The sequence below is a fragment of the Clytia hemisphaerica genome, unplaced genomic scaffold (genome assembly GCF_902728285.1).
Source record: "Clytia hemisphaerica strain Z4C2 unplaced genomic scaffold, Clytia hemisphaerica genome assembly, whole genome shotgun sequence".
Taxonomy (NCBI): Eukaryota; Metazoa; Cnidaria; class Hydrozoa; order Leptothecata; family Clytiidae; genus Clytia; species Clytia hemisphaerica.
The window spans coordinates 474163-496516 of NW_027103372.1; the positions used below are offsets into that span (position 1 = coordinate 474163).

The 22354-nt window shown below is 34.4% G+C and overlaps 1 protein-coding gene across 6 annotated transcripts in view; it reads right to left on the reverse strand.

The window, feature by feature from the left end:
- LOC136823369 (uncharacterized) overlaps positions 1-14811 on the reverse strand; it is a 40282-nt gene extending 25471 nt beyond the window's left edge. For 3 of the 6 annotated variants that reach the window (XM_067079604.1, XM_067079544.1, XM_067079607.1), the window contains exons 1-3: positions 10523-10859; positions 5858-6220; positions 5295-5534 (exon numbers count right to left, since the gene is read on the reverse strand). In XM_067079604.1, the coding sequence (XP_066935705.1) occupies positions 5295-5534; positions 5858-6220; positions 10523-10640 (721 nt within the window). In that variant the 5' untranslated portion in view covers positions 10641-10859. Of the gene's footprint in view, positions 1-3343; positions 3463-4528; positions 4626-5294; positions 5535-5857; positions 6221-10522; positions 10860-14165; positions 14387-14573 lie in introns of those variants that run through there. The other 3 variants (XM_067079553.1, XM_067079577.1, XM_067079569.1) reach the window with 3 other exon arrangements.
- Positions 14812-22354: the final 7543 nt, after the last annotated feature.

Here is a 22354-nt window from a genome sequence, read left to right on the forward strand (position 1 = left end):
TAATACTTGTCTCTTTATGAAGTAAAGACAATTAAAGAATAAAGATGCCTCTTGATGAATTTTGGTTGTTTTATCTCTATCTATCTTATCTCGAAATCTCGACTTTTCTTTTGACTTAATTAATCCACTATCTTATTTCGTAAAATGGTGAACAAGCAGTTTTGTATAAACGAGATTTTTCTTTCTTTGGATGAGGAGTAATACACGTCTTTTATAAGAACAAGATATGTAAGAACATAAGGCTTCGATGGCCAAAATCTTAAGAATAAGTTAAGAACATTATAAGGCTTTGTGGACTCTAAAACACCCAATGGACAAAAAAAAGGACAAAAAACTGACAAAATGGTAAAAATCAAAAAATTCAGAACATCTTAAATGTTGAATGTTCTTATAAAAAACGTGTAATGTAGATGACACGAGAATAGGCCACTGTTGTTACGAACCCAGTGTGAATCGTTTTGTCGTTTTCTCTCTCTTTCATGAAAATAATCAATAAAATGCTAATGCTATAGGAGTAAATCAAGGTTGCTCTCAGCCAAGAAAGTCTTGATCAACACAAGATGTTCATTATAAGAAACACAATAAAATCTGATGCGTAATTTACATCGACTGTTTCAAAAACATAGCCGAAATATCCAGATTTCCACTCTTCTTAAAACAAGAATATTGGCAAATGTCAAAGATAACGACAAAAGAATCCTGATATTACCTAAGACACAGCATACCTGATCACAAACTAAGAAATACTTTTCATTATGCTTAAAATGCCATTTCAATGCATTATATACAAACAACTAACCAGCATCAAACCCAGCTTGAAATCAAGAGAGTGACAATACAATAAAGGAAGTCGAAACATAAACTATTATTGCTAGAAAAATTTCATTATATATTATCCTATTATGAGTGTCTCCAGTGGGAAAAACATTGACAATGCTTTACATAGAAGAAAAGAATAAAACTCGAATGCAAGGGGAAGCAGGGAAGAAAACCTTCAAGATAGTATTCCTACATTTCCTTCCTGTTTCTCCAGTTCAGTGATGAGGCAATCAGCTCTTAAAAAGTTTTGAGAAAAATATCTCTGCCTCATCAAGCCTTTGGGAATCAACGTGATTTAATAATAAAAATCCCCATCATTATTATTGTGGTCAAATCTACACGTTTTTTATAAGAACAAACTATAATAAGAAGAAAGGCTTCGATGGCCAAATTGTTAAGAACAAGTTAAGAACATTTTAAGGCTTTGTAGAGCTTGAACACTCAATTTCTTAGGAAAATGGACAAAAATACATAAAAAATGGTGAAGTTAAGAACATGTTTAAAAGATTTTTAGGCTTAAAACTCAAAAAGTTAAGAACATCCAAAGGCTTCAAAAATTTTGCTCTTATAAAAAAAACGTGTATTGCTGTCAACTTGGTCAATTCTTTTCAGTGGAAAATGCTGACTTAAACGAGAGTCACAAGGTAAAAAATTATTAACATTTACGTTTATCGACAACCAAAATCTTTCTCAAGCGTAGCCCTAACTTTAAAATCACACTTTTATGATCAGAAGTCCGACACAGAAAAATGACATTGAAAAACAATACTCGAGTAAAAGTAATTAGACCGCATTTCTAACTCGTAACATGTATACATACAACACCATTCGAAAATCAGTTTTTTCTTTCCTAAATTTTCTCCAATTTCAACAACGTAGTTACAAAAATTTTTCATACTAATGTTGTGTATGTAAAAATGTCTCATGCATGTTTAAAAAAAGTTGAATATTGACATTTGCTATTAAACGTCTTAATCATTTCTCTGAACTTTTGAATTATAAAGTGCATGTCAACAATGTTGAGAAAAGTGTGTCTAACAGTCCGTTTATTGTCATTAGTAGGGGTCATCTACAAAGGGCTCAACTTTCAAAATATTAAGAATAACATAAGAAAGAGTATTAAAGAGAAAATTGACAAAACTTTATACAATAGCACACTTTCATTTTTTTCTAACTTGCTTTTTATAGGAATTTTTATGTGCCATTTATTCTGGAGCGTAAATTGACTTAACATTGACTAAAACTTTTTTAGTACATTCATCAAACACTGAATCAAAGGTTGAGTTGAGAATTGATATTGAAACTGATATTTATTGCACGTAAAGTTCACGCAAACCGAAATTGCAAGAACACCTTATCAAACACAATTTTCAAAAAGCAATTCTTATGAAAACTTGACAGTATAAACCTTTTAAGTAGATGAAAATTCCTTTGATTAGCACTACATGAATAGAGCAAAGCGGACGCGTGACAAACACAAGCGGAAAATAAACACAGGAAATCAGGAGAAGTTGACCAAAAGAGACCTTAGCAAGTCAACTCCATGGGAGAATGTTGACACCTCACAATGAGGCTACAAAATGGACTTCTTGTTTTTTAATCGTATTTTCTTGTCATATTAAAGTTGCATACATAACTAGAAATGTTATTGTATACTTAACTTATACTTGTTGTAAATGAAAACCAAACGCTGGCAGAATACCGCCTTACTGTTTGAAAATTGGCAAAAATAGCATAAAAGCACACCCTGTCTCACAGACCCGGCCGAACTTATTTCCTCAATAGGGATAAAAATTCCTAGTGAAATCCCAAAACCCCAATGGGGATAAAAATTCTATTCTTCCAAGGTTAAAAAATCCAGTGGAGATGGTTTTGGAGTGCAATTTTTAAACATTGAATTTCGAGTGCGGATGAAATCAAAGTCAATTTCCCAGTGGGGCTGAAATTCCAAGGTATTTTCCTACCGGGGACGAAATTTTCGCTGCATTTTCGAGTGGGGTCCCAGCGGGTCTGTGATACACGTTTTTTTTTTTATTAGAACACTTAAAATTTGACTGAGCCTGGATGTGCTTATTTTTTTAGCAATTTTCAGCCTTAAATGTTCTTAAATGCGTTCTTAATTTTTCAGACTACTCTAAATCGACAATATCATGCAAAATAAAGAGCATATAAAATTGGTCAATTTGGACAATATTTGACTCTCGATTTTAGAAAATCCATGCCTAAGTTGGGTTAAAACTGCTTGAAAAGAAGAAAAATTGTAGTTTCTTGTCATTTTTTTCCAAACTGAGGCTGGGCATGTTCTTACGATGTTCTTAATTTTTCGACGAATTTCAGCCTAAATGTTCTTATAAACTGGGTTCTAATAAAAAAAAAAACGTGTACAGGGTGTATAAACTAAAATTTAATTTTCTTTAATGCTCAATCCCTAAACTAGATAGTAAATTGGGCCTATAAACATAAAGGCGGAGAACCTATATCCTTATCAATATTAAGAGTTAAAAGAAATGAATTAAGAACTTACAAACTTTCTTAAAGGCGCTGCTGTGTGACATTTTCCTGACAGTCATAAGTAGATTGATCAATTTTCTTGGTATTCAAGTCTTCATCGGTCTCAAATGTTGTGATGTTCAAAAATGTTGAAAAATTTTTTTTCTGAAATTCCCCTTTTTTCCCTTTCTTCGTTTTTTTATCAAATGAAGTGATTAATAATCAACATCAGAACCAAAACGAAGAAAAGAAGATTTCAGAGATAAGAAAATTTCTTCCCCCTTTGGATGGGCAACGTATAAGAAGACTATGAAAAGATTGAACCTGAAAAAATTCTAAAGAAGTAAAGAAACTGACGCAGAGATGGACAACAACATTGAAAAAAATAGAAGATGTTTCTCATAAATTATTTAACAGACGAAAAAATGAAATGATAACTGGATATTTTCATCGAAAAGAACGATGGTTAGAAATTGTTTAAACGAAGAAAGATAATATCTCGTTGAGATGACACTGTTTCGTGTCTATGAAACAAGTCAAACTTGAAAAACGATCAAAAGGGTTCCTGTGGGTTGAACACTGAAAAGGAGTCTGAAAAATACTTGCAAAGGAAACTTGACTTTGAGCAATCCCTTCGCCTTGAGAATGTGCCCCGATGTGATCATTGTCAACTCATAAACTATACTCACTAAAAATCATTTTTAAATCGGCAAATCTCAACAAATGCTCCAAATTTGCAGGACTATCCTCCCTAAAAGTCGCTTTCTATTGACCAATTTAGTTTTACAAAACAAACTCCCTATAGACTGTTCACATGAGTCATTGACTGTCGCCCTTATTTAATAAAGTTCCCTATGGTTTAGAAGGTAGACATAGAAAGTCCCTCTAGCAAACATAGCTGTGAGTGACCAATGAATGGCTCCGTCTCTGTAATATAATAGAGACTGTACCAAACAAAGAAATTAAAAAAGAATATCCTTGCAAAACTCAAGGAACTAAGATGTCTGCAGTCAGCATCAACTAAATTTTAACCTTACAAAGTTTCAAAGTCATGGTAAATTCTAAGATCGAAATGTTAATAACAACAATTAAATTTTAGAAAAATGAGCAAGAAGCTTTTGTTAATAAACACTTTTTTACTAAAGATGTATCAAAGAATTCAATCATTTTCAGCTATATTTTAAAAACAAAGAATAACGAAAAGAAGAAATAGAGATACCTGTGAAACTTTCAACCGTCATTTTACATCATCAAGCAAGTCTTCACACAACTTGTTACAGAAAACAGTACAGCATTCTCACCAAACACTAGAAAGTCTCGACGTTATCTTTCTTCAATAAGTATAATAATATTTCTCTTACTCTTCAGACTCATGAAAATTTAAAATCAAAATAAGTGTGAAAAATTGCAGTCAGGAAAAAAAATGGAAGAATAAAAAAACAAAAGCAAAGAGCGAAAGGAAGAAATATGTAACAGCTTGTTAGTTTATGGGGTTTTTCTTTTTATTGGATTTTAATAAAAGAGCTCAGTATATGAGAAGATAAACATAGAGTTGAGACAATAAAATGTTCCCATTAAATTTTCACAAAAAGGTCTGAACTTGAAACTTGTTTCAAAACTGTTTAAAATGATATTGAAGAACGATTTGTCTTGATAAGATTAGCAAGAATCAACTGCTATCAAGTTGTAAATTCAGTGAGCTTCTTCTTTAAAGAAAATTTTCATTGTATGGTGGAAGATGATTAGCTTGTATAACAAGGAACTTGAAGCGCTGACGGCAGGAACTACCTATCACTCAGGCTATGGCGACGCAGATTGCAGAATATCACGATGTTAACCAGATTCTAATTTCAATTAATGTTTTTGTGCAGTTGTTTTGATTTTGTTTGACTTGTTTGCATTGTCATTATTATGTTTTATGGTCCGAAATTATTTTGGAGTTCAAAATTCAGTAATGTAAACAATGAACAATAGACTATTCTTACCATTTACAGTAGTGACTTTAGTCCCTGGTCTTCGACTCATAATTCCTTCTTTCTTTGCAATATCCAAAGTATGAAAAGTCCCTCTACGTTTCAAGTTGATGCTTTTCTTTGAAGGAGGAGCAACAGATAGAGTGTCTTGCTGTACAGCTGGTTCGATGACTGGCAGGGTATTGGACACTGGTGAACGTTTGTTGACTTTGGGTCTTTCACCAGCACTGAATGATTTGTGCCTCTTTACCACTGGGAATAAAAGTTACAAAAGAATTTCAGTAAAAAGTCATGAATTTCCTTATACAAAATATACCAAATCATTAATGTTTTACAAAAAATAATTTTCTGGTGTCTAATGTCATTTAATTAACATTTAATTAAGACATTTTAAAGTTTTTTACTTCCCGATTGAAAATTAGGAAAGTCAGGAAAATCAGGTTTCGTCTTCTTCCTGCTCCTCTGCCTTAGCGGAGCAATAACTTTTAACTTTAGTTCAAAGGTATGGTTAACAATCAATATTTGTCGGGCCCTTTTAGCAAAAACATTGTAAATTTCATTCTGATAAAACTTACGCATAGGATTAAGGCCAGATTTCTTAGGTAACTTTGAAGTATCTTTGGGATGATCTTCAATCTTTTCAACAACAGGTACTGGTTGTCTTAAAGTACTTTTCCGTTCATACATGCTATGATTACGTTGTAGGCTATTCCTCCTTTGTTTGGTGCCAGCAGCTGTGGGTGCATCTGATCGTCCACTTGATTCTTGTTGCTTCACAGCAGCATCAAATGATGCATTAAGTCTATCAAGGGTTGTAGATTCAATCCTTGTTGAAGACTCCATGATGGCTGACGCAGATGCTCTACGACTGAATTGTGGTTGAGGTATCCTAGACGACAGTCTTCCACTGCTCATGCTGGCTGAGAGGATCTTTGCACCTGAAATTTGAAAGAATAAGTGGCTATAAGTAAGAAGTAATTTTTCAATTTTTGCCTGATTTTTGTTAATTATTGGCGCTCCTATCTCTAACTAGACTTTTACTTTAGATTTTAGGCAGGGTAGAAGGTAGAACTGTTCTTGTAAAATAAAGCTTATGTGTGGAATGAAAACGACTAAGCTTTTTTTTCAAGTAGTGCTTCCTATACTATAAGATAATACAAGTTTTCAATTTGAAGTAGCATTTTTCTGTTTTATATTTGAGATTGAAAAGAGGTGGAAATCACTGTTTGAAAATAATCACAATTGAAAAAATAATGAGTAGAGAAATCTTTTTGTGGGATCTGTAGCCTCTTATGTACATTTTTGGGCCTATCTTGTTCGTATGAGGTCATGAAAACTAAAAAAAGAAGCTTGAAGGGGAGCTGAAAGGTAGCCAAGGTTTTGACCTCTTAATATTTAAAAGATGCTTTGTTGCAAACAAAGTCGGTAAATTCCAAAGCCAATTGTGTGTCTTCAGAAGTTTTTGGCTCATTCTTCACTTACAAAACAAAATACAGTCTATCTTAAACTCACATTGACTTTTAAGTTTTGTTCTGCATGATGTGGAAAATCCCTTTCCTTGGTGGGCTTGAAAAGTTTTGAAAGCATGGGTTTACACTTTCATTCACTTGGTATATCAAAATGTAAATTTTTGGACTTGTAAGGGCATGACTGGTAATTTCCTTTCCCAGAAGTTTTCAGCTTGATACCCAAGTCAATCAAAGTTACTTCCCATGACTTTTAACATTCGAATTTTCGGTCTCCAATTCATGAAGTTGAGAGACATGATATGACTTACTTGAAGACAAATTGCAGACAAGAAAAATTAATTGTTTATAGGTGATGAATATTAACCCTCCTAACCCTAATGAAAGTAAAAACAAGCCATAGTATGTGTACCAACCAGTTTATATGCCTTCAAAAACAATTTACAGAAAACATACATTTTTGACTTTGTAATCCAATCGGAATCAATTTTCAATATTGGGCTAAAGCTGAATAAATAACCAAAGAACGTATCATAGCACAGTATTTCAAAGATTCCAAAGATAGGAAAATAAAATATCTTTGAAGTCTATTATTTGGATGAAAAAAAGAAAGAATTTTGCTTGGATTCATTTCTGTTATACTGTTGGCGTTTGAGACAGGTAACACCTAGACACCCTTTCTAATAACATTGGAGTAACACAATTATAAACTTTTTTGTTTAAAGATGTTTGTCTTTTCATCTTTAAAGCATCCTTAAGTCTTTAGACATGCTATAGAGAATTCTCAAAAGTAATTAAGCGTAAAATAATTGCTTTCTCAAGATATTTTAACAAATCACCAATGCCATCATAAATATTAAAAATATCCAATCTAGCAAATGGCTTTCCATTGCCAGGTTTTCAAGCTAGACGTGTGTTGAACAAGGCTACACAATTGTATATTTGTGTGTGAAACATAAAAGCCTTGTGATGTGCAACGAAATCAAAATAAAACATACCACATTTTTTTCTTTACGGTATTTTGACCACTTTACGTGTCTTTTTCAAGTTCAATTGTATATTTGAATATTACCTCAGCTGTTTGCTTCAATTACATTGGATTGATTCAATTATATTTACACTCGTACCGTAAACTGCTCTAACTTGGGACTATCTGACCAAATATGGGACGGCAATTCAGCCACCATTTCACCGAACCTCCAAAGTCATTTAATTAACATATCGCAAATCATAGATAGCAAATAAAGTGAGTACGCTAATCTCACCAGGTAGGCTTTCACGCCGCAAAAGGAACAAATCTTAACGACAAGTAACGTGTAAATGCAATCGGTGCATTCGCGCGAGCGCCCAAACAACACAGATATAAAAAAATCCATTCTTTCTTGTGAGATCTGTTATCGACACTTGGTAACTTTGAAATGTCAACCAATCACGCACACTGGAAAAAAGTCTCCAGAGAAAACAACACAAAAAAATGGCGTCAAGATGTGAGCAGCGTGAGTGTGATTAAATTGTTAATTACTTCTTCAAATCATGTACAGTAAGTTGGTCTAATCTCGACATCCGTCTTCTAATTTCGACACCATTCTTTAGAGATAGGAATAATATGAAAGTTGGAATCGGTGATTGAAAAAGAATTTTTCCTCTCTTACCACTAAGCAAAGAAAAATAGTTTCAACCTTTCTATTATTTTCAGCTCTAGAAATGGGTGTCGAATTTAGACAAGGGATGTCAACATTAGACCAAGTTACGGTGTACTTTTAAAATGCTTTAAAAAATACATTTGGTTGTGATTATAAGATGGTGAAATTTTGATTGATAAACTTGGTTGAAGTATCAAAACAAACTTGTTGTTAAAGAGATTTAAACAGTAAGTGAATTAATACAGTCCAGAAATCAACCGTCCCAAGATATGACAAATCGTCCCAAGTTAGAGCAGTTGACGGTACGGCACGGTACTTATGCGCTCAATCTTATCTTATTTTCGTGGCATATTGGCGGCCGCCCACACTAAAGCTCTAAACAGTGCGTCACAAAGAGCGATATTTTGATTGCACGGAAGCACTTCAAAACACCAGCTTTTTTCGAGTTTTGTCTCGTTTACCCAAACGCTTCAATCTTGCGTAGGCTTAGGGGTCAAGACTAGAGCCCCAATAAGAGACATTTGCCTGACCAAAAAAAAATCATCATTGCCAATTTTGTTAATTGTCAGAATCGTTTACTCACTGGAAATATGCAACATTATGAAGTTGCGTTTTTTTTCGGTTGTGCTTCATTTTAAAAATAATGAAGATGAAAAGTTAACATCAATCCTGCGAGTAAAAAAAGGTACTCCGACTAGTCTATGAAAAGTGCGCTTGCGCAGCGAATAGAATATCTAGCAAATTAATATATGCATAAAACTGACGAAATCCTTTCTTTTTTATGCTTAGGTGACGTCACCTCGATCCTGACTTGACAATGGAGAACCAAATTTGGCAATGCATAATTATTACAAGCGGCTGAGAAAGTTTGTGTGACGCCAAAGTTGCGCGATAAACAAAGCGCTAGAAAAACGCCCACTGAAAATTGAAACTAGGAATTTAATGAATATTTCACTAATGAAGTATCAAAGTTTTTGTTTTTTGTAATTTATATTATTAATTCATAGTTTTTAAATATATTTTTTGAAAGTCAAAAGGACAATTAAAGTGAATTTAAGATGATTGGGTGGATATTGGGGCGGAAGGGCGTTTTGCACGTTCCGAGATTGGAAATTAGACGAGAGTGAAAGACAGGGGCGTTTTAGTATGTAATATTAATTCATTATTTCTTTATTTTTATTTTTCGCACGCAATCAAACACAATTGAATCCAAGGAATCAGTAGTTCGATTGCTTTTGACAATCAAATAACAATCATTCGATCACATTTGATTGTTTTAATTGCAATTTTTGTTCAAACTTGTTTGATTGACACCGTCTGACAGTTTTATCAAACTCAAATTCTCCACTTCGACGTTATTTTTGCTGTCAGGCGGCTGTGCCACCATATTCAGTTAGGAACATTTGGCGAGTTCCTGTACGCGGCCGCAATCAAAAAAATCATAACATCACTCGTTAAAAAACGGCGTTCGTGTCTCTTCGCACTTTTTTTAGCCTAGACGATGTAGCAAACATAGTAAGTATAAGCACACTGTGCTTTTAATTGGCTGAAATTTTTTTTTGCGTCGGAAAAACTTTTTCAAACTTTCAGCGATGATTGACCAAACTGTTACAATGAAAATTATCCAGCGCATTTTTTATCTTCTTACCTTCTTCATTTTCAATGAAGCACTCAAAGTTTACTGAAGGTAAGCACATAAGATATTCTTATAATTAATGATACTCATTGAAACACACTTTGTTGTGCACTGCGGTGGAGTGCATGACGTAACTCGCGCGGCAACTAACTCGCCTTCTGTTGGAAGATCATATTGGGCGTTTTGGCGTTACCACCCATGGAAGCAGCGGGCGCCTCTGTCTTTCCGCAACTCTTTCCACCATTTTAGATGGTCTTAACAATAGATCCAAAAGGGCGCCATAATCTTGGAAGATGATTTGTTTTGGTCTCCGGCTTTGGGAAGTAGCAATGTTTTTGGTTGTTTTCAATGGGAAATGGTAAGAAACTTAAGTTTACAAGTGTCATTTAGTTTTTGCTGGTTTATAGAATGGCAGGATCCTGGATGGTTTCCCTAACTGATATTGTATGAATAAAAGTGGTTTTTCCTGCTGGTAGGCAATAGAATTACTTATACCTGAATCATCCAAACCAAAATCAGGGAACCAGTCTTCTTCTTCACCTGTTGATTCTTCAGGAGATGGTGTACGAGAAATGGATGATGAAGAAAAATATACTGAACATGCACTGTCCATTTTTTCCTCTCAACTGAAGTGCAGTGCAGCCCTGGTCCTCTCAATATTATACAGTAATTTATATTTATAGATTCATCGTAATTTAAGCATCAAGAAGTCTTTGACAGTTTAAAATGACTCTTAAAAATAACAACACTCCATGTTCAAGATCTTTTTTTGATGACGAAATGATATGCGTCCTTCCTCCAAGTTTTTTTTTTTTTTTCTGAAACTCGTGGTGTCCTGTTTGTTTACATCGCACCATATTCAGACTTTCGATAGAGGTGCGGAATCTCAAATCTGTGATATTCAGTCAAGTACTATTGCAAACTAGGAGAAATGCGTGTATTTCGCTTAAATAGGATGATTTATCCTAAATAAGATATAATCGATAGCTTAGTTAGGAGAAATAGCAGAAAAAGTTGATTTTCTGAACAAATTCAGAGATCCGCGTCAAGCTTTGCATAAATTTAAGGAATTTGGAGCTAGTATAGTATGCTTGTGAAGTCTGATCCATCAGTCAGCGTGCGTTCAGAAGTTATTCAACTTTTGACAAACTTCAGATTTTATGCATCAAACTCTCTTAGTAAAAACTTTGCTCGTAACGATGTTTTGAAGAAATAGAAACTTAGATATAAATAAACTTATCCTATTGTTGTAGTAGACACATTTGCGCAATTTACGTTTGTGTGGTTTGTGTCAAGGAGAATGAACACTTTCTCGTCCTTCGACACTTTTGATTCACGCTCATATTTTTCATACGGCAAAGCGTGTAACAAAAGCATTATTTCTCCTAATTTGTATATTTTATCCAAAATAGGATAAATGTTTTATATTTTTTCACTCCGCGCTGATAAGAAGCTGACATTTGGCCTAACATGATCTTCTTTATGAGTATAATTGATTTAGAGAGTTAAAAAGACGCGGATCTCTGTAGTTGTTCAGAAAATCAACTTTTTCTGCTATTTCTCCTAACTAAGCTATCGATTTTATCTTATTTAGGATAAATCATCCTATTTAAGCGAAATACACGCATTTCTCCTAGTTTGCAATAGTACTTGACTGATATTAGTGAGGTTAAGTAAATCGGTAACATCACGACGACGAACGAAAATTTAACAGGCTAGTGAGTTTCAACCAATCAAATTTCGTATTTCCACTAGCCTATTATATTTTTCGTCCGTCGTCGTGATTATCCCGGTATCACGACGACGAACGAAAATTTAACAGGCTAGTGAGTTTCAACCAATCAAATTTCGTATTTCCACTAGCCTATTATATTTTTCGTCCGTCGTCGTGATTATCCCGGTATACTTAACCTCACTATTTTAGCGCCGTAAAAATCTATATGGTATGGAGTGGTTTGTTGTGTGACCGTAGACTGCACTGCCGTAGAGACGTACAAATCAAGGTCATAATATTTGAGAAAAAGGTAAATTTCCCAGGAAGTTTTGAAACACAATCGATTTGTAAATGTGCTCTCTAAAGTAGGTTCGAAGGGTAGAGTTTTAACTCTGAGTTTTAACGCTAGACTTAGTACTTAGGAGCTTAGGATCTGAGGATTTAAATATTCAAAATAGTCCAATAGGGCTCAGATTATAGCCTGGAAGACTGCCAACTCCTCCCAAATTTAGATATTTGATTAGGTTAAAGAGATAGCCCAAAATCGACTTTCTCGCCGGAACTTTAAATCTTGAAAAGCGTTAAAATAACCTGAATTCTCAATATATTTCGACCATATGATTATAGATTATGCTATAGTCTAAGACGAATCACAGAAATAAGCCCAAAGCCGACAAAAACTCGCAAACGGCAAAGACGATGTTATCGTCTGTTACAGGGATAGTAGTAAAGGCGGGAATATGCACAGAGTCTAAAGCCGTTATGGTGGTACACGGTAAGAAATCGGCGGGGGAATTTCGAAGAAACGACAAGACTGACAAACTCTACCGACTGTAAATTCTTTTCGGCAAGAGACTCCGTTTGCAAATTTTCTTCGGCTTTCGGGCATATTTTTTAGTTAGTGATTTGTCTTAGATTATAGCATAATCTAGTGTGATACTTTAATCGTAGAAATTTTAGCGAGACTAATTTTAGCGTTTTAGCGAGTTTTCCCTATTTTTGCTAAAATTAATCTCGCTAAAACACGCCGAATCGACAGATCGCTAAAATTTATCCGCGCTAAATTTTTCCAAAACGCAATTCGCTAAAATAAATCCAGTTTTTTTCTTCTTTTTTTTTACGATTTTTGCGAAAACTAATAAAGATATTTATTTTTGTCGGTCCCTAGAGTTCTGGAAGAAAATGTAGGCTTAAAAACACACGCTTATCTCGAACCTCCGTTATATCTCGAACTTTCACCAAAATACATCTCAAAAAGTTATTTGGAAATGGCGATTCGCTAAAATTAATCCACGCGAAATTTTCTGAGACAAGTATTCGCTAAAATTTATCCACGCGAAATTTTTTGAAATCGTGATTCGCTAAAATAAATCAAGATTTTCCTGACTCGCTAATATACGCTAAAATTACTCTCGCTAAAATTTCTACGATTAAAGTAGTGCGATACTGAAAAAGACGATGAAACCCACCCTAGGCTGGCAGGCTGACGTGTAATATAAATTTTGGTGTCGGTAAAGCACAAAATTAATGAGGCACCAATTCTATCGATTTATCGGTGGCAATTTTTTGTGTTTTTTTTTTCATGTAAATTAAGTAGAAAATACCGTAGATGATGATACATAGATAGATAGCTTATTTTCATTAATGATCAAATATATTCCTGACGTATTTCCAGGATCCTTTTGCTATTTTTTTGGGGGTGTTATGACAAGAATAATTGTTCTGCTGTATAAAAATGCGTGGACAAATTTGGTACTGGCCACCCAAGTCGAGTAACTTTCATAACCGCCAGAGTCTTGTTTTTTTATTCGTTGTAAAGCGGCAACAAGAACAGGTTTTGGTCAAGTTTTGGCTGGGTGGAAATTAGAAATTTTCAGTATTCAGGAACTAACGGTAGCTAAAATAAGATACGCAAATCCTATGAAATAACTTAAAAAATCTAGTTGATAAAGACAACCGTCGAAACGTCACACGCACTACTGTATTTTTAATGTTCACTTTTAATTTTTGACACAAATATACATTAGCTTTTACATTCACTTAATAAATCTAGGATAGAGTAAATAATCCCGGGGGGGGTACTACCCTTGTCGATCAACGGGGGTGCTCCGCTGAGGTTCGAAAAATGAACCCTACGTGGGACTCGAAATTTGCGAAAAAAGTGACCCTGAATGGGACTGAAATTCCAAAATTTTCTCAAATTTTCTACTTTTTCACCAAATTTTCCAAAAATAGGCACCCTACGAGGGACTGATTTTTCTATTTTGGTGTTTTGCGACCCTACCTGGGCGACTCGTGGAGGTTGAAAAAGGTACCCTGACCAGCGGAGCATCCCTGTAACCCATCTTGCCCTAGTACCCCGGGTAAATAATCAGCTCATACTTTTCAAATAACATAACGTTCGGCGGGAGAGCAGGCTCTTACCTTCAATGGAAGCACTATGATCATCTTCAAACTCATCATGAGCTTCGACATTTTCCTCATCTACTGTACTGTTTAGTACAATTTGTATTGATTCTTCGCGATATTGTGTACCCATACTGATACTTCGTCACCATGAAACCTCTTCAATGCTGGTCAAGTCTCCTTACTCGTCATGGCGTTTTCCCAGGGTAGGAATATAGTAAATTTGCGACCAACCAAATCTGTGATAACAAAATCTAAATGTCTATAATAGTGAACAAATTCCCTCAACTTTTACGCAAATTTTCAATATCTGTAAGTATAAAATGCAAAAGAGTTCTTTCATTAATATTTTGAAAGATTCAAAGAACGTTGCGGCACTTTTTGCGAACTTTCTGACGTGTTATACGCTAAAATACTTTACCGTACGTTAAAATACGTTAAAATTATCGTTTCCTCTTTTCTTGATCTCAGTTTATATTCTCAAACCACCGAAAAATTTTCCATTAAAACCCTCAAAACATCAATTAAAATCTCCCTGAGATGCTACCACCAATTGACGAAAATATTTTTGATTTCTTTCTTTTTTCAACTTTAAAACTTTATTTTCGCGTTATTTTGAAAACTCAAAGAAGTCTGTATATCAACTTTTCATCGTTGATTCATTGGGAAAAAGTTTTTCCGCACGGAGAAAAAAGATTTTTCAGATTTATTTATTATGCATATCATCTTGTCAATGTATCATATGGTATTTAGCCTTCGCTCTTTCACTCGCCATAATACATAATGCCTGATTCAGGAAAAAGTTTTCAAAACTTTGTATTCAAATGTGGAATAAATATTTTATTTAAAATTCCATTCATAAATTCAGCTCGACTTTAAGTTATCTTTACGGTACGTTCACACTTGAAAGAAAAATTCTAGCTAGTTTTGACCGCTAACAAGTTCAACCTCTAGACAACCTGTTAATCTAAATGTCTCATAATGTCTCGATGTTAAAAATAAAATGAAATGAAGAATCTACAATATCGATAATATTTGAGAAAAAGTGGAATTCCCACGAAATCTTATAGCCACAAACGATTTGGAATAGATTTTTAACTCTGAGTTTTAACATGAGACTTCTGAAGATTCAAAAGTTCAAGAATGTTCTAATAGGACTCAGAATATAACCTGGAAGTCTATAAACCCCACCCAAATTGAAATATTAATACCGGGTGTGTATAATAAAAATGAGTTTCTCGCCCAAACTTTAAAAAATGCTAAAAACGAGGAAATAAGCCTTGAAAGTTGTCATTGCTAATGTGTTTGGGGCTTTAGTGAATCAGATTTCTTCGGTCTGCACAAAATGCTCATGAATTTTGTAAGAAAATCCTCGATAAATTTAACTTTTTTGAACAATAAGAAATTGCAAACAAAATATTAATATTAAATTTTGAATCCAATTCAGTATTTCGTCATATTGAGGATCATTAAAAATAGAGTATTACTCGCCGTGCAGAAAAATAATCCTTTTTTATCAAAATTCTAAAATTGATTACAGTTTATATTTATTGATCCCCTCACTAATATCAAGTACGGTAATAAAAAAGGGGAAAGATCGTGTGAATAAGATCTTTTAGTATCTGATGAAAAAGTATCCGGTAATCGATTAATTTCGTTGATACCGTGAAAAGCACAGGTCAAAATCATATATTGACGCTGTGCCGACGAATCGAGATTCTATTCATCGCGCAATCAACGAAGACAAAAGTTCCCATAACGACCATCCAAGATCTTGGATTAAGTTCAAAGCTGATATTTTCATTCCCGTAGTTGAAAACACAACTAAAAATTATCATCAATGCTTTTTAAAAAGAGTCAGTGATAGAGAATCATAACATAAAACCTGTCTATTATTTCGATTCAATTAAAAGTGACATTTCCATAATTAATAGTTTAGTAATTACTGTTATACATTTGGGGATCATGTAAAAAATTTCTTTCGAAAGAAACTCACTTCAATTACACTTGGAGGTTTCTGGGGAATTCGTAAATAGTAAACTGCATACTGATACAGTCTGCTAGACATTGATAAGGTAATATTTGCTCTTCATCTTTGATTCTTTCTACAGTGATTGGATTGACACATGCACGATAAAATTTCTATTATTGGTCTTCAGAGGTTAATATATTCTTTGAAAACTTAACCTCTGATACTCAGGGTATTTCGTTGACTTTTTTGTTGACGCTTCAGATTTAGGCAAGATAAGAGTTCTTGGCTTTTAAGCCGCAAAACCCGGATATTACAATACTCTGGGAGCCCTCATAACTAGAAAACCCAAAGCATTGAGATATATACCGTAAAATTTCGTCCTGAATTGTAGCGTAGACAGGCGTGTCGCAAAATTTGTGTAGGAGAGCAGATATTTATGTCACAGTCTATCTACGCTACTCGGAAAGCTACTACGAATCCTCTTTTATTCTCCACTGGGACGTCTAAGCATTGAAAAGTATATTTTTGAATCTTCATACTAAGAAAGATGCTTTTTCATAAGTATTGGCATTCATCTCTTTCAATTTACGTTCGCTTGCTGAAGATAAGAATTCTCACCTGTCACTGAGACAAGTGCCGTGAAAAGCGCAGGCCGAAATCATATGGTATCGACGCTGTGCCGACCAATCGAGATTCTATTCATCGCGCAATCAATGCAGAGAAAAGTAACCATGACGATAATCCAAGATCTTGGACGTCAATCCAATTTCAGCCCCACTGGGAAATTGACTTTGTACTTTGATTTCATCCCACTCGAAATTCAATGTTTAAAAGTTGCACTACAAAACCATCCCACTGCGACTCATTTTTTTTCGTTTTTTTTTCTTCGTTTTTTCACTACTCTTCACTCTTCACTACTCCTCACTCACTCGGCTTTTTAACCTTGGAACAATAGAATTTCTATCCCCATTGAGATTTCAATAGGAATTTTTACAATGGTTTAGTAATTACTGTTATACATTTGGGAATCATGTAGAAGCTCTTCATCATTCTTTCTACAGTGATTAGAGTGACGCATGCGTGATAAAATTTCTATAATTGGTCGTCAGAGGTTGATATGATATGTTCTTTGAAAACTCAACCTCTGACATGGAAAAATATCCATCTGCATATAAGTTTGTAATTCATGTCAGCAGCTTTGCATAACTTCCTCTGCTCAGACTTTATACATATGTCACACCATGAAGGGTCACACCAAAGTAAAGACTTGAAAATTTTCTTTAAAAGAAACCATTAACAGAAAAGTAACGTCAGACCGATCATTCCAGCTTAATTACTACCGTAACTCATTACTAACAGACCACATAGATGTGATTTAAAGCTTGACAGTCAATTTCTTGTTCACGTAGAAACAATTAAAATTATTAAATGTTTTCTATCATTTGACCCTTTGCTTTTTTACGTGGTGCATTTGAAATGAATGGATGTCGTTGTTTTTGTTTCAGAATTAAGTATGGAGGCTTTTATGCAATCACATTTTAAGTTTAAAGCACCATACTCAACTGACCTCGTAGCCATGGTGTAGTCTGGGCCATGGTGGGACTTTTTCCCATAGTAGGGATGAAAATTTTCAACAAAACCTCAATTGAGATTATATTGTTCCTAGATCAAAATATTCAGTGGAGATAGTTGTGGAGTACATTCCAGTAATTTCCAGTATTTTCCATTGAATTTCAAATGGGATAAAACAAAGGCGATTTCCCAGTGGGGCTGAAACTGTAAGGTATTTTTGGAAGGAGAATGGAATTTTGGCCAATTTTTTCAATTAGACAGGGGTTCCACCTGGTCTGTGACACAGGGGTGTTATTCCAGTGCCTCTTGAACAGTAGCCTCCAATTCATGTATGTTACTTTTAATTTGTTTAGATCCTGATTGAACATCTGTTAATCCGATTTGATCAGCACTTTCACCATCCTTGAGTTACCTGGTCGAAACTGCAGGGTGTAGGAATTTTTCAGCCAGTGGGGGTAAAAATAACGGGCCAAAACTCATGGGGGATTGAAATTCCCCATATTTTATGGCTTGAGATTTGAATTCTATTGCCAGAAAATTCAGTGGGGATGGAAAAAATAGCACAATATTTCGTAGTATGAGGATTTTCTTATTTGATTATTTTCAGCGGAGACAAAAAGTAAAGTATAATTTTCCATTGGGGACTATATTTTCAACAATTTTTCCAGTGGGAAGGTGTCTCAGTGGGCCTGTGAGAAGAGTTGTGTTGATGAGTGTCTTGTTAATGTCTGAGGAAGATAAAATACTTATGTCCGATGATTCTTTCACGAACGTGGTCGGGACACATTTTTTATTCAGATTAAGAATATGATTTGCTCTACTTATCCAAGATTTAAAATTAAAAACAATGATAGCCAGGGATCTTTATCAATCATCCATTACTTTCGAGTCGCAATTAAAGAGAGCTCATTAAAGAATCTTTTAATGCCCGGAAAGAGAAGAGAGACATCCGGTTACGATGCCATTTACCGAAAACAAAGACGCATTTTTTTCTTGCTTTTTCTTGCATTTCTTTGGTTTTTTTATGGCCATGCTAGGAGGTGGTACAACAAGGAAGGAGGATGGTTAACTGATTTTTAATCATTCCTTTTTCGCTAAATTGAATTTGAGTAGAGAAGTTTCTGGTATAATTTGAAGGAACTTATTTGAACTCTTTATGTGTTTGTTCATATCGTACTTGATGTAGAGGATAAATTACTGGACTTGGGACAAGTAGAATCCAAAGCTACTTTTAGGAATAAAACCTGTACTAATGTTATGTGTTAGTAAGCCATCACCATATCTCACTAGTGAGAGTCTTCCAGACATTGTGGATGAATGGGAGAGTCAATATGGATGGAGATTAAAATCTATATTCAGTTGCTTATTTCGAATAAGGGTTATCTGAGGAGTTTTCAAATTTCATAGACTTACAATCCAACAGGGAGTCAAGCTTCAGGATTAGGTGTATTATATTTACCACGGGTATGAAGTTTCTGAGCACTATCTCATCGAGAAAGACTTTATTTTATTTGTAATTACAGTGGGTCTGTGGAGGTCTGAGATGCCATTGGTTTATTGTGCCAGGAACAGAAAGCAATTGTTTGAGTTGCTGAAACTTTTTAGTTGTAGAGGTATTTGGTTAGCCAGTATCTTTCCACAAAGGGAAGTCAGTTACACTTTGTTAAAACGCGATAAAAAAGCGCGGTTATCGTTTAACAGGCTCAGCCTGACATTGTCATTAAAAATGTTCAAATTGTGATGGTTCGAATATAGCTATTTCTAAGAGTATTTTCACGAGGTCCTACCCCCAGTGGAGCCTCAATTGACGCAATCATGCAATTTTTTTTCGAAATTCACGCATTTTCCTCAAGTTTCACGCAATAAATAACCCGATTTTCAGAAAATCGGGGAAACATTGGAAATTCGGGAAAACTGCACATAATCGGTGGAAGAAGGGAAAATTCACGTAATCACGCACAAAATAGCCCATTTAATTCACGCATTCACGTATTCATGCTTTTTTTTGTAATTTTCACGCATTCACGCTACCGAAAATGTCCATTCACGCATTCACGCAAACCGCTCGGGGAGCCCCTTTCACGGTGCTAATGAAATTCGAGTTAAAGAACATCAAACTATTGAGACTATACCCCACCAAATACTGTATCAAAAAGGTTATACTGAATTTTACGGTTTATTTTTGGAAAACTTTTGATTAGAAGGGATGGAAGCTATAGAATGTCGCTATGATTGCATTTGAATAATTTATGAAGAGAGCAATAACCGGAACCAGCAGCGATTCTAATAATTTTCATTCTAATAGATCAATCTGGATGGATCACAAAGGATTCTCCGACAAATGAATATAAATAAACTCTGTTGTTATTTTTTCTTACAATCAAATTGATTCGTTGATGAAAAGCTCATTAAATTAATTAGACAGTGCTGGTCAAAAGGCGTCGGTTTGGCGGTCATACAACCTTTCGACCAAAGCAATTAGTGAAGATGTATAATTTATTATTGCGTTCTTTTTCCTTTAGCTTTAATGCTTTATATATCGTTTGATGTGTGCATAGAGAGTGGGATATTTTAAAGTATTTTTTGTAGTGTACAAAGAAGAAAGGAAAGTGACACAAATAGATTCAATAGATTTAATCTTGGTTTAGAGTTCGACATCGATGTTTCGGGGGTTATCCAATGTTTAGAAATGGGATTATTTGACACCGTGTTATTTAGTCAAACGTGCCACACCCCTACAGTAATCAAATACTGTATACCGGACAAATATCAGAAACGGGGAAAATGAAAAAGTCAGTTTTCAAAATATTCAACCCCTTATTTGAGAAAAGAAAAATTTTCACACGCGTTTTTATTTTAACGGCGAGGTTGGTTTTCTTGAAAAAATATATTTGCGACGTCCAAATAGAAGATAATAAGATGTGCAAATATAACCGATAATCAATTTATTTTACAAAATGTTCCTATTTGAAATCCATTGCTCAAGCTCAAAGCAAATTAGACAAATGCGATGCCACGTGGCTAGTCATTAGATGTGGATTTGTTTGAAGAAAAATGGGAGGGAGGGAAGATTATTAGGATAATTATTTCATGTTTTCGTCTTTCTAAAACAAAGATATGATTTGGTGATGTACACGTTTTTTTTTTTATTAGAACACTTAAAATTTGGCTGAGCCTGGATGTGCTTATTTTTTTAGCAATTTTCAGCCTTAAATGTTCTTAAATGCGTTCTTAATTTTTCAGACTACTCTAAATCGACAATATCATGCAAAATAAAGAGCATATAAAATTGGTACAATTTGGACAATATTTGACTATCGATTTTAGAAAATCCATGCCTAAGTTGGGTTAAAACTGCTTGAAAAGAAGAAAAATTGTAGTTTCTTGTCATTTTTTTCCAAACTGAGGCTGGGCATGTTCTTACGATGTTCTTAATTTTTCGACGAATTTCAGCCTAAATGTTCTTATAAACTGGGTTCTAATGAAAAAAAAAAAACGTGTATATTAGCTATCAAGATGAATCGTTGATGATCTTACAGAATGATGGATGATAAATGATTGAAAGGTCATGGTGATTTTCATATGAACGGTAAATTAGAAAGAGGCAACACGGACGATCGCACATTATAGCATTTAGTATTTTCATTTCTAAATAGCTCATCATACTTCACGTTCTAGATGGAATATGATAAAATTTAGAGACCTTTAAAATGTCAACACAAAATTTTAGAAAAGTTTGATCACCTGGATAGTAACTTTTAACGAATTTCCTTTGAAGCTGTTTTTTTTATAATTCTTCGAAAGTTTTTATCTTTTTAACAATATATTGAAAATAAAGTGTTGATAAATAAAGCTGTACTATTGAAACTTTTTTCACATTCACGTTGAAAATAGAGAGTTGATAATAGATAGCAAGGGGTTGAAGAGGATCGCACAGCCGTAATAGTAAATTTGTGTATCTTCAACAGAGACGGTTACGGGTTTCTGTTCTGTCTATAGATCGATAGATCCTGGTGATCTCGATCAACGTGTGGACGGTATCAAAACTGAAGATGAAGGAAATGACTGACAAGATTTGAAACAACCCGCTTTTTTGACCCAGGATCTAGACAAATCAATAGTAGGTGACATACATAAAATCGCTTTCAGAAACTTCACCTTAAAATGAAAATACATAAACTCGCTAACCTAACATGAAATTCGAATGTTTCTTCTCAAAAGTGGCTCTGGTTTGTGATTTTTAAACTGCGTGAGTTCAATATTATGGCATTGGAGAACTAAACAGATCTGTTTCATATGCCAAATATTAGTTAGGGCAAAGGCTGAAACAATCTGAACATTAAAAACAAAATGCTCATTTTCTGCATTTACGCCCTTTCCCGTGATGACAATCCATTGCGCGCGCAAAAAAAATGCGCGTACATCATGCCGAATAAAATTTTGCGGGAAAGTAGGTCGCCATCGGGCTCACAGTCTTTTCATAATTTTTTATGTTTTGCCATGTCAACTAAATTTTAGTTGACATGGCAAAACATATAGATCAAAAATCCAAAACTATCAAATCTTGGTAGTAACCAATCAGTATTCACTTAGTAATTTCAAGTAAAGGGAAAAGCTTTATGATGCAATTTCGAGCCACTCAGAAAAAAACCAGTGTTGATTT